General features: G+C 38.5%; 1 protein-coding gene across 5 annotated transcripts in view; it reads right to left on the bottom strand.

Annotated features, from left to right (window-relative positions):
• Positions 1–16,795, bottom strand: part of LOC133664922 (dedicator of cytokinesis protein 9-like) — a 270,243-nt gene that overhangs the window by 81,861 nt on the left and 171,587 nt on the right. For all 5 annotated transcript variants that reach the window (XM_062069950.1, XM_062069949.1, XM_062069946.1 and 2 more), the window contains exons 6-8: positions 15,491–15,586; positions 12,259–12,393; positions 1,875–2,049 (exon numbers count right to left, since the gene is read on the bottom strand). In XM_062069950.1, coding sequence (XP_061925934.1) covers positions 1,875–2,049; positions 12,259–12,393; positions 15,491–15,586 — 406 coding nt within the window. The remainder of the gene's footprint in view (positions 1–1,874; positions 2,050–12,258; positions 12,394–15,490; positions 15,587–16,795) is intronic.

Raw genomic sequence — 16,795 nt, forward strand, 5'->3', positions numbered from 1 at the left:
TTCAATGCCTTTTCTTAGCGGCACTCACCTTTTGTTTATTTTTGGTTTAAGTGTTAGATACCTTTTTACCTACACGGTGCCTCCCGCATATTGTGTTAAGGAAAAACCATGTTCCCGTCATCTACAAAGCAATTAGCTACCTGCTGCCACCTACTGATAAGGAAGAGTATTACACGGGTTCTCTGCCGAGCTCTAGACAGCACAGACACTCAACGGCACATTGGCGGATTATAATTACTGGTTTGCAAAAAATATTTTTAACCCAATAAAGTGAAATTAGATAATCTCCCACGGCACACCAGACTGTATCTCACGGCACACTAGTGTGCCGCGGCACAGTGGTTGAAAAACACTGTGTTAATGGACGAGGGATGTAACAATAAACGGTTTAATGATAATTTGCGATAATTCCCGACGGTTAGTAATACCATTTAATTTTTTAATGACCGAAAAAAACGTCATTTATTAATGCATTTTCGGCAACACGATGTCAGGCGCATGCGCACTAGCAGTGTTTGTCTTGATAATCATGGCGGACCAACGACACCGACTTTGCTGCGGAGATTTCCCCTCGGATTAAACGGAGCCAAGCGCTTGGTTTAACCTCATTTTCCCTCGCTTCCTGCCGTGCGTTTAAGAGCGCACTACTGTGTTTAGATGGAGACAGGTGTGGACAATATTGGAGACAGACACACTTGTACCCACACTAAAAGTATACAGCGAAGGAGAAAACTATTTGATGTTTTGCAGCAGGCGATGTGTCGTGAACATTGTCACAACTTGTTTATAAAGTCTTTACTTTGTTGACTAGGATGTTCACTCCTCCTTTATTTAACTGCAAACTGTATCAGTGTTCAAATAACATCAATACTAGCTAAAATGTTTTGTCATCTCATCGAATTGAGCAGGCGGTGGAGATTGTTTATTCGATGTAAGAGGTATCACTCCGGGTTTTTTTTGTTGTTGTTGGCCAAACTGCTGTACTGAAACACTAGGGAGGCGTTGGAGAAGAACAAAGCTTATTTATTAGACTTCATCTTCATTAGTCAAACTGCTTTGTGTTTTATTTCGATATCAAAAAGTAAACAGGTTTTGTTTACATTGTGGGTTTTTTTATGTCACTTCAAAAATCATTCATGTGACATCATGTATTATTGTGTATAGTTAATTCCTATACGACATATTTCTGCTCAAACTCATAATGGATCTGTCCCGATACAGCATCTACATGACGTACATAACTTAAAAAAAATACAAATAGAAACTCTCTATCAAAATGTAAAAATAGAGATAAAGGCATCATGTAATGACAAAAAGCTGACAAGTTGATGTTATTAAAGAATTTTTAAAAAACTAATATTTGTCTATAAATATATGGATAACGTTTATCTATAGTCTTTTTATTACACATTACGGTATTACGTTCACACCCAACATTGCTTTACTTAACAATCAGTAATCATGATTTCAATATTGATAACAATAATCTTAATTATTACTTTGGCCATAATCGGCAGCCCTAGATCTCATACATGAACACATAAAATATATATAAAATAAAATATAAAATATGAGCCTTCCTTTAAGGCAACACTTGCCTTGACTTTAACAAGTTAAAATTCAAGCAATAATGAAATATCAAGTCTTTGCTAGGAGAACTATTATTTTTCAATAATATTTTTTTTTCACTTTCCACAACATAGTTTATTTAGCAATTAGCAATAGATTAGTATTTTGATCTGCAAAACAATTTACAGTACTTAGTGGCAAAAAAGTACTTACAAAAATGTTATATGAATGTATAAGAATAAATGCATTGTAAAGCAGGTTGAATACAGATTAGGTGAAAGGACAGACCAAAGAGCATTGCCCACCATCATGGATATCTCCATTCCTCTTTTCCTGCATGGCGATCTCAAAGCTGCTGTGCAAAATCTTGTTGAGGGTGTTGATCCAATCCTCCATCTCGCCTTCACTGTCTGCAGCCAGGAGGTAGGTGCTCTTATCCTGCATCTTCAGCTCAAAAGCAAACCTCCGGACCTTGTTGTTCTGAAATGATCATAAAAAGGCAGCTAAAAAATGTGATGATTTAAAACCACGCCTTTCCTGCATGCAGAACAAAAAAATGATTAAGTTAGTTACAATAATTGAATATTAAATACACAGATGTTATATGATGATAAATTAAATAGATGATAAATTAAATTGGAAACTGTACATAAATATACTCAAGACAAAGATGGCAAAAAGTATTGCTATGTTACATAAAATTAAAAACTCTGTAAATCAAAAGGCTCTTAACATGTTATATAATTCTTTCGTACTCCCATATCTTAATTATTGTGTTGAAATCTGGGGTAACAATTACAAATCAAACATCAACTCTATGTTCTTACTTCAAAAGAAAGCCATTAGAATTGTAAATTATGCGGATTATCATGACCATACCAATGCTCTGTTTATTAAATTAAAAACATTAAAACTGCACAATCTTGTTGACCTCAACACTACTATTGTGACGTATAAAGCTCATAACCACATGCTGCCTGGGTGTCTACAGGACAGGTTCAAACCTAGGGAGAGTCCCTATGACCTCAGAGGTTCAGCTGTCTTCCAGAAAGCAAACATAAGAAGGAGTTTAAAAAGGAGATGTGTTTCTGTCAGTGGGGTTCATCTGTGGAACAGCTTGGATGATTCCTTCAAATGTTCCAGTTCCATTCATACATTTAAAAAACACTTTAAAACCAATATCTTGGAAAAATATATCACTCTTGAATCAACACAGTACTTAATACTATGATCAATGTTAATTACAAATTAAATGTGGGATATAAATAATAATGGAAGTATAATTGTTTGTATATAGTATATAATTGGTACAAAGGTTTAACACGTGCACAAGGATATTTCACATGTCTTTACTGTGTATATAATTGAACAGTGTTTATGTTGTGTACAAGTTGTATTAATAATATGTTGTGCAAATGAAATTTAATATTTCTAGGAAGCTCATCTTGTATTTGACATTGTTTATAGGGTTAGGTGCAATAAGTGTTCAACTTCAGCCTGAACCCTTTCGCTCTGCAACATTTTCAATTTATGAATGTACAACTGTTTGTTTATGTAAAACTGTTTGTTTATTTTGTTGACCACTGACCGAAGAAATAATAATAAACTAATAAACTAGATGTGAAACATGTTAAGCTAACATCACTTATTGTCAATTTACCCGATAACATTTGATTTTAATAGATCTTATCTAATCCCATCTTGCTTAATTTTAAGGCTAACGTCACCTCATTGCCAGGCAACAGAAAACAAACAAAAACAAAAGGGTTAGTATTTTAAAATCAAATGCATGTGCACAATTAAATTATAAAGTTGCTCTTTTATCCTGCACTACGACGAGCTAATGCAATGAAATTTCGTTTTTAGCTGTACTGTAAAGTTCAAATTTCAATGACAATTAAAGGAAGTCTAAGTCCTCTATATATTAGATCCCATGCATGTACAAAATGTGAGTCACTTTTTGGAAAAAGGAACAACCCATTAAGCTGTCACAGAAGTCAGTACTTCTATTTAGGCAGACTTAAAATCAGTTATAACTCCTGATTTGGCTAGATTTTGACAAGCAAACAAAATAAATGAGACAAAAAACCCACTAATGATTAGTAATCATTTATGTGTGGATTGTCGTATTCTCGCTTCCAAAGCAGAGATTGTAAAATGTTATGATAACAGAGTGGGAGGGGGTTGGATATTATCTGCAGCCTTGCTGAATAAACAGGGAGGAGTGTTTAGTACCCAAGTTACTGGAGCTTTCATAAACAGACCTAATGATATGATGCAGTAGGGAGAAAGCCGTGACTTCATCTCAGCATGACTACAACTCTTTCTTTAGATAGTGCTTTGAGTTCTTTGTGGGATTTAATTTTAATTTCCAGCACATTGGCAGGAGCAGCTTCAGCCTCCAGCCTGATGTCACTCCAGATGCTATTGCAGCTACATAGTTAAACATCTGAGGGTTCACTCTCTGAGAGCACTGCCTGACTGACGGTCGGTCCATACCAGTGGTGTGCCGTCAGGGCCAGCAAGGCCTTCTCTGCTGGCCTAACATAACCAGAAATCATGATCATAATTAAAGATAAAAGTCTTTTTAAAATTTACTTTCCCTAAATATCTAAAAGTATTCATGTCATATTATGCTCCTTCCAGCACAGTTGTTTTTAGGTTATAGTTTTTATCCAATCAGAATTCAGCTAGCTTATGTTGCCATGCTGTACCAAATCTGCCCGAGGCCTTCAGAATCAACAATGCCTGTGCACTGTAAGTGAACGGGAACATACAGTTGATAGACAGTTGCGATATTCAATCAGATCACAAGTTGTTGTCAGTAAGGCCTTCTAGCTGGCCTAAGTCAGATATACACTACCGTTCAAAAGTTTGGGGTCACCCAAACAATTTTGTGGAATAGCCTTCATTTCTAAGAACAAGAATAGACTGTCGAGTTTCAGATGAAAGTTCTCTTTTTCTGGCAATTTTGAGCGTTTAATTGACCCCACAAATGTGATGCGCCAGAAACTCAATCTGCTCAAAGGAAGGTCAGTTTTGTAGCTTCTGTAACGAGCTAAACTGTTTTCAGATGTGTGAACATGATTGCACAAGGTTTTTCTAATCATCAATTAGCCTTCTGAGCCAATGAGCAAACACATTGTACCATTAGAACACTGGAGTAATAGTTGCTGGAAATGGGCCTCTATACACCTATTTAACATTTCAATGTGACCCCAAACTTTTGAACGGTAGTGTATATTTGATTGTTATGAGCCAGGTAACTTAAGAACTCCATTACCCAGCATGCCACAGTAGTGAAGAGCATGCGCAGTAGCCCCGTTTAGCCATGCCGGCAGTGGGATGTTTTTGATGAGCACCTTGTGGAGTAAACTTTAAGAACTCAGCCAACAGCCTCGTCTGCATCTTTTATGATTAGACTAAGTCTAAGTCTACAAGACAACACATATATTTGCAGGGCCATTTTCGAGAACGATATTTAAAGAGAAACTGCAATTTGTGAGACGATGTCGGCCAACCCCTAATGGGTGCTACAGATTGTGAGTCCAGATATTTTATTTCTTTATTTTTTCACATTTAATATGTTTTTTGCTATTTTAATTCTGACAGTACCACATAAGATATGTTTTAATTGCTGATGCGGTATACACTCATGCATATACTCACGTTTCATCACACATATATTAACGTTGTTGCCCTAGGGTAAACTGGGTAACACATGGCACACTGACAAAGCTTAACCTATTGTTACTATAACAATCTACAAGGTTAATATAGCTGGCTTCTCTTTCTTCCCCTCCATTTTTCTGCTTTCTTTTGTATCTCTAGTTATCATTATGTATATGTATTGTTGCATTTGAACAATTGTATTGTTGATAATAGAAGTAATTATTGTTATTATTCATTATCAATAGTGCTATTTCTATTGGTATTTGTAATGCTCCATTTGTAGTGTAATAATGTTCATTGTTATTTCATTATTATTATTTATTTCACTAACTGCTTCTTTGCTATCACTTTTACCATCATATTTGCTGATGTTGCTCTATTGTTGTTGTTGTTGTTATTGTTGTGTTTGCTGTTGTTGTTTTTATCTCTCTGTCTTAACCCACTCTTGTCCCCACAATTTCCCCCTCTGTCTTCCTTTTGTGTTTCTGTATAGTATTTATCCAGCAATGGTCATGTGGTGACGTCAATGATGGTATTTAGAGAGTTAATCATTGAAGTTGGACATCACTGAAGGCCTAGGTGGGAAATGCACGGCCCGCCACTGGTCCATACTGTAGTATTATCTTTGTTACTGCAGCCCTGTAGGAAATAAACACTGGAAGAGGTCACTAATGTCGGATCTGAGAAAGGGCCTGTGTCTTCATTGCAGGTTTGGACTTGATCTGTTATGTTATGGTGTTCTTTCGCATTTACGGTAATGTTAATTAATCTTCCGTTTCTGCCCTAGGGGACCTAAGTTCGGGGAAAAGGGCGGCACCAGTAACTGATTGGCGGTAGACCATTTAATAGCCTATGTCATCAAACGTGTGTGTGCCCTTTTAGGTACCGAAAGTGAAGCACTACTGCCATTCATTCACACGGATTCAGACAAGGAAGTAAGTGTAGGTTCAAAAATAAGTTCAGACATATGACAATCATCAAAATGATGGGTTGTTGTGTGTTTGATTGTAAGAACCAAACGGAGAATGAACTTGTATAAAATTTGGGGGCTTGTGGCCTTTTCGGAGCAACAGGAGATGCTTGTGTTTCTAACCATCAAACGCATGGACAAACAGTGGAATGAGGCTACAATAAGACAAGCTTGCGTTTGCAGTGCCCATTTTATATCAGGAAAGTTATTTATCTATTCTTTTGTCGTAGATTCATATCTGTTTTTCTTTTTTCGTCCTGTCCAGCTACTCAGGCAAATCATATAGTTGATGTAGATGCCCATATCGGCTGTTCAGATTTACTTTACAAAAGAAAAGTGCGGGATACTTCTCTTGTTGCCTTATTTGTATTTGACTTTATTAAATGTATTTATATTATCATTTTGGTGCAGCCGGGCCGGAGCAGGAGGGGATAGAAAGAGAAAAAGAGGAAGACAGAGGGGGAAATTGTGGGGACAAGAGGGGGATAAGACAACAACAGCAAACACAACAATAACAACAACAACAACAACAATAGAGCAACATCAGCAAATAGGATATATACAAATATGATGGTAAAAGTGATAGCAAAGAAGCAGTTAGTGAAATAAATAATAATAATGAAATAACAATGAACATTATTACACTACAAATGGAGCATTACAAATACCAATAGAAATAGCACTATTGATAATGAATAATAACAATAATTACCTCTATTATTAACAATACAGTTGTTCAAATGCAACAATACATATACGTAATGATAACTAGAGATACAAAAGAAAGCAGAAAAATGGAGGGGAAGAAAGAGATTAACCTTGAAGATTGTTATAGTAACGATAGGTTAAGCTTTGTCAGTGTGCCATGTGTTACCCCGTTTACCCTAGGGCAACAACGTTAATTTATGTTTGATGAAACCTGATTATATGCATGAGTGTATGTGTGTATATGTACTTGCATATGTACAGTATGTGTATATGTATGTTTGTACAGTGAATGTATATGTACAGTATGTGTATATGTATGTTTGTACAGTGAATGTATATGTACAGTATGTGTATATGTATGTTTGTACAGTGAATGTATATGTACAGTATGTGTATATGTATGTTTGTACAGTGAATGTATATGTACAGTATGTGTATATGTATGTTTGTACAGTGAATGTATATGTACAGTATGTGTATATGTATGTTTGTACAGTGAATGTATATGTACAGTATGTGTATATGTATGTTTGTACAGTGAATGTATATGGACAGTATGTGTATATGTATGTTTGTACAGTGAATGTATATGGACAGTATGTGTATATGTATGTTTGTACAGTGAATGTATATAGATTTATATCTAAAGTGACCAATAAGTAGAGTTAGCTGGTATTCACGCTTCCGACCTGTCAATTTGATTGATTGATTGATTGATTGAAACTTTTATTAGTAGATTGCACAGTGCAGTACATATTCCGTACAATTGACCACTAAATGGTAACACCCGAATAAGTTTTTCAACTTGTTTAAGTTGGGGTCCACGTTATATATGGTTATCTACGGTCCAATCATTCTGAGTCTTTCAACCAATCAGATTGCAGGGAATTTACAATACACTCGCACTATATCCAAGCCGTCCCAAAAACAATATAGCGTGACATTGGGACGGACATTAAAAATCTATAGAATTTGTGTTTATTTTTGCTCAGGCTATCAAAGCTACAACACCTGACCATCCCTCATCATGGACACCTGACCATACCTCATCATGCACCCCACAGCCAAACATCCGATTAGAGCCAGCAAGGTCAGGGTGGAGCCTGTCTATCTTTTTCGATGGCAGATAATAATGCGCACACAAGTGAGTTTGGGCCTACATCCAGATGTGAGCATGTGGCAATGATTGCCAAGAGGTTGCACGAAAGTGCGGTTTCAGCGTTCACCTTGCTTTAACAGCACTCAGTAAAGTGATGCAAACGTTTGTCCAGATTCTACTCGGGTTTCCAGACACAAGTTTAAAGTAAAGAGCCTTATACAACACATACGTAGCAGCAGTGCATCAGTGTTTGTGCAACTAGGCTTGAACTTTGGCCTGCTTTATTTGGAGCAATTTCCTGCAAACTGGAAAATACATCAAGAGTAATTACCATGCTCGCATTCTTGGTTTAATTCTTGCTGTAATGCTCCGCGGGGTGCAGGTTACACCCTGTGCTGCCACGGCTGCTTAGGCCGTGTCTACACTAAGTCGTTTAACCCCTTAAACGAATAATTATTTCGCCGAAGCCCCGTTTCAGCCACACTAAACCAGCGTTTAAGGTAACCCTTCTGGGACAAGTTTTTACACGGGTAAGTCAATCAATCAATGTTTATTTATATAGCCCTAAATCACAAGTGTCTCAAAGGACTGCACAAGCCACAACGACATCCTCAGTTCAGAGCCCACATAAGGGCAAGGAAAAACTCACAACCCAGCGGGACGTCGATGTGAATGACTATGAGAAACCTTGGAGAGGACCGCAGATGTGAGTGACCCCCGCCCCCCATCCCCCTCTAAGGGGGGAGGGGGGGTGTATTTCTTGAATCTCCGGCACTTAGCTTTGTATGGACTCATCGATCGTTTACAAAGTGAGTTCGGAGAGGAAGTGACGCCAGAAAGACCGCGCCCACACAGGAAGTGACGCCAGAAAGACACCGCCCACACAGGAAGTGATGCCAGAAAGACCGCGCCCCACACAGGAAGTGACATCAGAAAGAACGCGCCACAGCCAGCTTCATAACTGTCAGAATAATTGTATGTAAGTTATCACAAAACTTTGTGTTTCCATGAGTTCCCGGCGAGCAGACAAAAGCTGTCTTTGATCTTACCAAGCAAAAGGTTTGTAAAATGTACAGTAGGATGGGAAGCGACATGAATGTGTCGGTTTCTTTGATCTATTGTAATCCACAGGAAGATCTTGTCTTGACCCGAGATCTACAAAGCGGAGAGGAAGCAGGACCTGACGCAAGCTCCAAGCATCTTTTCTTTGAACTGTTACGACCCCCTCTCTCCTTAGAAACAGCTGTTGCCATGTAATCAGGGAAAGTCCAAATACAAGAGGAGGCGTGCAATCCTTTTGTCAGAGCGTGGTGGAAGACTGTGCAAAGAATACAGCCCAGACGTTTCTCCTCAATGAGCTAAATTGAATTGGGTCTCTGTTTAATTCCTTGCTTCTTGTCTGTTTAATAGATGTCATCGGTGTTTGAACCTCACAATAACAAAGATGGAGGGGGATCATCCAGACATAATAATAATAATAGTAATAATGGATTAGATTTATATAGCGCTTTATTAGACACTCAAAGCGCTTCACAGAGAAGTGAGAAACCATCATTCATTCACACCTGGTGGTGGTAAGCTACTTCCGTAGCCACAGCTGCCCTGGGGTAGACTGGCGGAAGCGTGGCTGCCAGTTCGCGCCTACAGCCCCTCCGACCACCACCCATCATTTATCATTCATTCACCCGTGTAAGCGGCACCGGGGGCAAGGGTGAAGTGTCATGACCAAGGACACAACGGCAGCGATTTGGATGGTAAGAGGTGGGGAGCGAACATGCAACCCTCAAGTTTCTGGCACGGTTGCTCTACCCACTGCGCCATGCCGCCCTGACATGCCCGTGTTTCTCCTTCTTGTACATGTACGGGCGCTTTTGGAAACCACAAATCAATACCTTAAAAGAAGGCAACGGGCGATTGCAGCTATTTGGGATACTACACATCTCAGACGGTAAGGGAACTTTGGAATGTCCGGGTCAGCTGTGATTCTACTTACCAAAAAACGTTGTCCCTTCCTCCCGTGGATGTGATACAGGCAGTGTGTGACTACAAATGTTGCTTTATGGCCCGCATGGTCATCGAGTGTGCGTTTGGACGACTGAAGGCACGCTTTGGTTCACTGCGCCGCCCCATGGACATTAACCAGACTGACCTACCATATTTAGATCCCTAGATTATCCATCCATTTTCTTCCGCTTATCCGAGGTCGGGGCGCGGGGGCAGCAGCCTAAGCAGGGAAGCCCAGACTTCCCTCTCCCCAGCCACTTCGTCCAGCTCTTCCCGGGGGATCCCGAGGCGTTCCCAGGCCAGCTGGGAGACATAGTCTTCCCAACGTGTCCTGGGTCTTCCCCTTGGCCTCCTGCCGGTCGGACGTGCCCTAAACACCTCCCTAGGGAGGCGTTCGGGTGGCATCCTGACCAGATGCCCAAACCACCTCTTCTGGTTCCTCTCCATGTGGAGGAGCAGCAGCTTTACTCTGAGTTCTTCCCGGATGACAGAGCTTCTCACCCTATCTCTAAAGGAGAGCCCCGCCACTCGGCGGAGGAAACTTATTTCGGCTGCTTGTACCCGTGATCTTGTCCTTTCGGTCATAACCCAAAGCTCATGACCGTAGGTGAGGATGGGAACATAGATCGACCGGTAAATTGAGAGCTTTGCCTTCCGGCTCAGCTCCTTCTTCACCACAAAGGATCGATACAGCGTCCGCATGACTGAAGACGCCGCACCGATCCGCCTGTTGATTTCACAATCCATTCTTCCCCCACTCGTGAGCAAGACTCCGAGGTACTTGAACTCCTCCACTTGGGGCAAGATCTCCTCCCCAACTCGGAGATGTCATATTTTATATTTTATATACTGTCATATTTAGATCCCTAGATTAATTGTTGTAAAATGTTCTTAATCGCATTGTCTACTTTCTCATGTCGATTAAAGATTTGATTAATTTATGATGGCTCAGGTGTGATTCACTACAATAGGGCCACACAGCACACTGGATTCCAGTTACTGTATTTCCTTGAATTGGCGCCGGGAATATGGTATTCGCATGCCTCGAATTACAGCCGGGTCAAACTCGTTTCGCAAAATAATTAGCGCATGCTTGGCACTTCCACCGGGTCAAATATGAGTCATTAAATTACTCCCGCCTCCTGGTGGTAGAGGGCGCTAGTGATCCTTCTTGCGACTGCTGGTACTGCAGAAGAGTGCTGCAGAAGAAGACAACCGGCAGCAAGAGTGCGCAGCCATTGTTTGCTTGGACTTTTACCATGGAGGATTACATATCTAAAATAAAACAGTTTTCTAAACTGGACTTTCAATCGAAGCAGGAGGTAATACTTAAAAGGAAGATCTCCATCGAGACAGAGAGACTTTTAAAACTGAAGAAAGATAAGGAAGACTTCTATATCGATGCTTTTCTTCAAAAGGAGCTGGCTTGGACTCATTTATACCTAAAGGTAAGACAATAATAACGTTTTTTTTATTAAATGTGCTTTTCATCATAAGGTAAGCGCCGGAGTGAGAAGAGGTTTTAAAATAATTAGCGCATGCTTGGCCATCCCGCAGGCTTCTGCTAAGCGCCGGAGTGACAGGAGGTTTTAAATTAATTAGCGCCCCTGCGGCTATTCAAGGAAATACGGTAATTGAAATACCACAACACTTCAAAGGAGATACATTTTAATTTAAAAACTTGCACACAGAACAGCAAACAAATGTAAAATGCACTGCAAACTATTTACAATATAGCTATTTTTAAATAACTTCACAGTGAAGTATAGTCATCTACTGGAAAGATTGGAGCAGATGGACGCTCAGGTGGATATTTTTTTCCCCCCCGCGCATACGCAAACGGTGGCATTGTTGTTGTGTGTGGACACGGATAAGGTTAGGTGTGATTTACCCTAGATAACCTTATCCGGCTTAGTGTAAACGGGGCCTTAGTTCACACTTCACAGTTTAGGGCCACTGTGGTTTTACAGATGCAAAGGCAAAGTTGTATTACTGTTGTATTACTCATTCACGGATGTCATTTTACTATAAAAAAGTCAGTAAATAAATGTATATATTTGTAAATGCTCTGAAGTGGGAAAGGGGTAGGATTAAATAAGCTTTAAATTTTCCTACTCCATTTCGGACGTGATGTAAAGTGAAATGATATGAAATTGTGTGATGTAATATGCTGTAAGTGTGTTCATGTTCGAAATAAACTAAAGAAAGAAAGAAGAAAGAAAGTTACAAAGCTTACCTGAACTACACCCATGCAGGAGTCCAAGAAAATGGTCCCTTTAGGCTCTTTGGATATTTTTTCATCCTTGTAGAAGTTTAGATTGTAGGAGCCGTCCCCCAGTTGGGTCAGATGGAAATATCGCCTCTTAAATGACTAATGAAATAGATACAAACAACATTGTCTTGTTCAGCTTTTACACAGCAAGTGTGTAGTGATACAAAATGAGGCTGCTAGTCATAAAAACTAGTGGCAGTCACTTTATCAGTATTGTATGCTCTTCCTTTCAGCCACAACATACGGTAGACCTGCACAATCAAATACGATCTGTATTAAAAGTATATTTTTCAAAAGATGAAGCCAGGTATTATTGGCACTGTCAGCAATATTAAGTAGCAAACAGCTTACTTCTAAAATTTACAATATTGTAGTGAATGTGGAACTGCACTTTTTATGGAATTTTGCCTATCATTCACAATCATTATGAAACACAACGAAGGATGTATTTTTTTTGTGCATTTTAAATATTAAATAAATGCGATCAAAAGTCTGCTTACATGAAGCCAATGGGAGCCGCTCTATTCTGCCTATGAAGCCCTTAAAAACATCTTAACACCTCCATTAAAGGTGTATATACATGATGTGAGTATATATGTAATGTAGTGATGGGCACATTTAATATTTACGTATTCTGAACATTTTAAGCATACACGGCGCATTAATTTCAAAAACGCGTCACGACGTTCGCTTTTTTTATTGATTTTTAATCACTGCAGACTTTATAAAAGCCAACAAACATTATAAAACATAACTTACTGTACAATGTATGCTGTCATTAGGATTCATATATTCCCGTTTATATGAAGAATGACTCATAATCCCAGCAAAGAAAAGGGGGATTTAACCAAGTGTCTTTTTGTGTCATTCTCGTAATTCCCAGGTCTAAATTGGATGCCGAAGTGTACCACCTTGTCGGAATATGTCCTCGTCCTTCTACCTTCCAGGTGAGAGGCATGATTTATAATCTACAACAAAGTTTGACGAGCAAGAAAAACAAGGAAGCAGCTAAACAGTCAATCATGACGACTTTGGCACGCAAGGTTGTGATCAAGGCACTGCTATAAATAGTTGGTCTGCGTTAACGCTTATAATAACAATATCACTAATACCTATTTAATATTCAAGTCACGGAAATGTACATTTTTGGATGGTTATTTATTCGGTTTTTGGATGGATAGGCGGAATAGAGGATTTCCCATTGGCTCCGCTGTAAGCAAACTTTTATTTAGGTTTATTTAAGAGTTAGAATGCATTAAGAAAATAGGGAAAAAAAGAAAAAAAAGTGCGGTTCCCCTTTAAGCTGAATAAAATCTGAGCGTTTCTATCATAATAAAAGCAGATTTTTTATTAATATTGGAATTTTTATATATATATATATATATATATATATATATATATATATATATATATATATATATATATATATATATATATATATATATATATACACTGTATACATACATATATATATACATACATATATATATATATATATATATATATATATATATATATATATATATATATATATATATATATATATATATATATATATATATATGTATGTATGTATGTATGTATGTATATATATATATATATACATATATATACATACACATATATATTAGGGCTGCAACTAACAACTAATTTGATAATCGATTAATCTGTCGATTATTACTTCAATTAATCGATTAATAATCGGATAAAAGAGACAAACTACTGTTCTATCCTTTCCAGTATTTTTTTTTTTTAAAAACAGTATACTGGCACCATACTTTTTTTGATTATTGTTTTTCAGATGTTTGTAAATGTTACAATTTATAAATAAAGGTTTATTAAAAAAAATAAAAAAATAAAAATTTCAAAAAATAAAAAGTAGCTTCTGCGCATGCGCATAGCATGGATCCAACGAATCGATGACTAAATTAATCGCCAACTATTTTAATAATCGATTTTATTCGATTAGTTGTTGCAGCCCTAATATATACTGTATATATACGTATATACATATATTTATGAAAATCAAAGCAATTTTCTCATAAGAAATAATACATATCTAAAAAAATCCATTCCAAAAACCCCAAAACACAAAAAATTTAAAATGTTTTATAGAGAATAATTATAGTTTTACATTGAGAAAACAATAAAGAATACATATGAATGATTAATTAAATGGACAAATGAACATTTAACATCACTTTTACTTTTACCCAAGACTATTGCTGGCAAAGGCGGCGATAGACGGACGCCACCTACGTACTCTGCAACGAATTCTTTCTTGAGTGTTTCTCACCTTCTTTACCAAAGTGTTGACGTTCTTTGGTGTCATTGTGGTCAGTAAGAAAAATCACAGAGACAGGGTCACAGACCAAGGGATTCTTTGTTTGTGTCACCTGATTCCGGCGAGTGATATGCGGACAAATGGACTAGTTTGTTACAAGCAATGTTTGGCCGTTCCATTTCCGATAACCAATACAGAATACAAAAACCGAGGAAAACATTTTGAGGAAAATGTAATCGAATCGTAGAAAAAGTGTCACGTACGGTGTCAGAATAATTGTATCTAAGTTATCACAAAACTTTGTGTTACATTGAGTTCAGCTCGCCCGTTGAGCAGACAAAAGCTGTCTTTGATCATACCAAGCAAAAGGCTCGTAAAACTCCACGGTGTAGGATGGGAAGCGACATGAAGGCGTCGGTTTCTTTCTTCTATTGAAATCCACAGGAAGATTTTGTCTTGACCTGAGATCTACAAAGCGGAGAGGAAGCAGGGCCTGACTCCCGTCCAGGCACCTTTTCTTTGAACTGTTTTACGACCTTTTCTTTGAACTGTTTTTAATCAAAGGCGATGGCTGTTCAAGACCCCCCCCCCCCCTTAGAAACAGCTGTTGCCATGTAATCAGGGAAAGTCCTAATAAAAGAGGAGGCGTACAATCTTTCGTCAGAGCGTGCGACGACACTGTGCAAGGGTACAGTGTATACGCGTTTCTCCTCAATTGAGCTTAATTGAATTCTGTCTCTGTTTAATTCCTTGCTTCTTGTCTTGTTTAATAGATGTCATCAGTGTTTGAACCTGACATACAGAAACCGAGGTACCTCTGTATATTACATTAAACCGTAATATGCTTAAAAAAAGACTCAATAGTGGATATCCATACAGTTTTCTGTATTTGTAGGAAAATCTCTTTCTTACCCTCATTGTAACACTGATGGCACTGTTCATGTTGCCTTTATAGAGCCAACCATGTTTGGTGATCCCATCCTTCTGGGATCCAAGGGAGGCTGTATCCTGCAAAAGAAAATAACTATGAGATGTAGATAAGTCATGCAGTTGATAACATCTTTTCTAAAATGTTGTCATGCTCTGTAAGCAAAACCGGAAGGTACAATGAAGCCGATATCACCAGTTAAGTCAGGGTAAACAGGCTAAAGAGTAATATTTCATCAGAACATTATATCACGGATACTGGAAAGAAACCCTGCCAAAGAACGGCCTCTCTGATCTCTGGGTTTGAGACCATGCAGAGTCCGATGTGGTGTGAGTCTGACTCAGTCCAAACAGGCAGGCAGGAGAACATTAAACAAACTCTGTGTGTGAACCCAAATAAACGCTTAAGATCTTTGCATGGCATTTGTAACGCATCTCGTCTCTGTTTCATCGCCCATTTCTGAGAGGAGGCAGTGAGAAATGGTATGACCTCTACCAGCACACATTCCTAAAGGTACACCAGCGATGAGGATCCTTAAGGCTATAGAAAACCAACAAGTGAAGGAATGTTGCGAGCACAGCCAGCCCTGGTTTAGATCATCCTTCCATGGACATTAGGATTAAGTAACCTTAGATGTGAGGAACTGTTTCCCTGACACTTACAAACACTTCAAAGTCTGAATGGCCTTTCAAGATGTCGGCTCTCTGGTCCAACATCATCTCCATCTCCCGTTTTTGTATATATTTTCCTTAGTCTCATGAAGCAAAAATGCATTTTTTATGTGCTGGAAATCATTGTGATATTTCTAATGGTTCTTATGGAGTGTTCTGAAAACCATCTGGAAAAGTTCAGGGCCCGATTGTCCTCCTTAGTGTCTAGACAACACTGCAGTTCCCCGGAGAGCCAAACAAACCATCGGGCTCATTTCCTCTGACCTCAATTTGCTCCTCAAAACTTAAAGAAAAACCATACCCAATACAGTTCAACATACAAAAACAAAGACGGTTTATTTATTTGATGATTTTCGGTGCCAAAACCCTTGTCGTGTGTGGGAGAGAGGGAGTGGTTCGGCAGAAACAAATCCAGAACTAGCAGATGGACACACACCTGCTTGACTGTACGAGGAGTAGTTTTATGATGAACATGATGGCAAAAGGTCAGGATCATAACACGATGTTACTGTATTTTATATTTTTTGTCATGTGATCCATCAACCTCATTGCTCATTCTAAGGAGAAGTGTTCAAAGTGTGCATAGCAAAAACAAAATGCAAAAGGGCACACTGAACA

The sequence above is a fragment of the Entelurus aequoreus genome, linkage group LG14 (assembly GCF_033978785.1).
Source record: "Entelurus aequoreus isolate RoL-2023_Sb linkage group LG14, RoL_Eaeq_v1.1, whole genome shotgun sequence".
Classification (NCBI taxonomy): Eukaryota; Metazoa; Chordata; class Actinopteri; order Syngnathiformes; family Syngnathidae; genus Entelurus; species Entelurus aequoreus.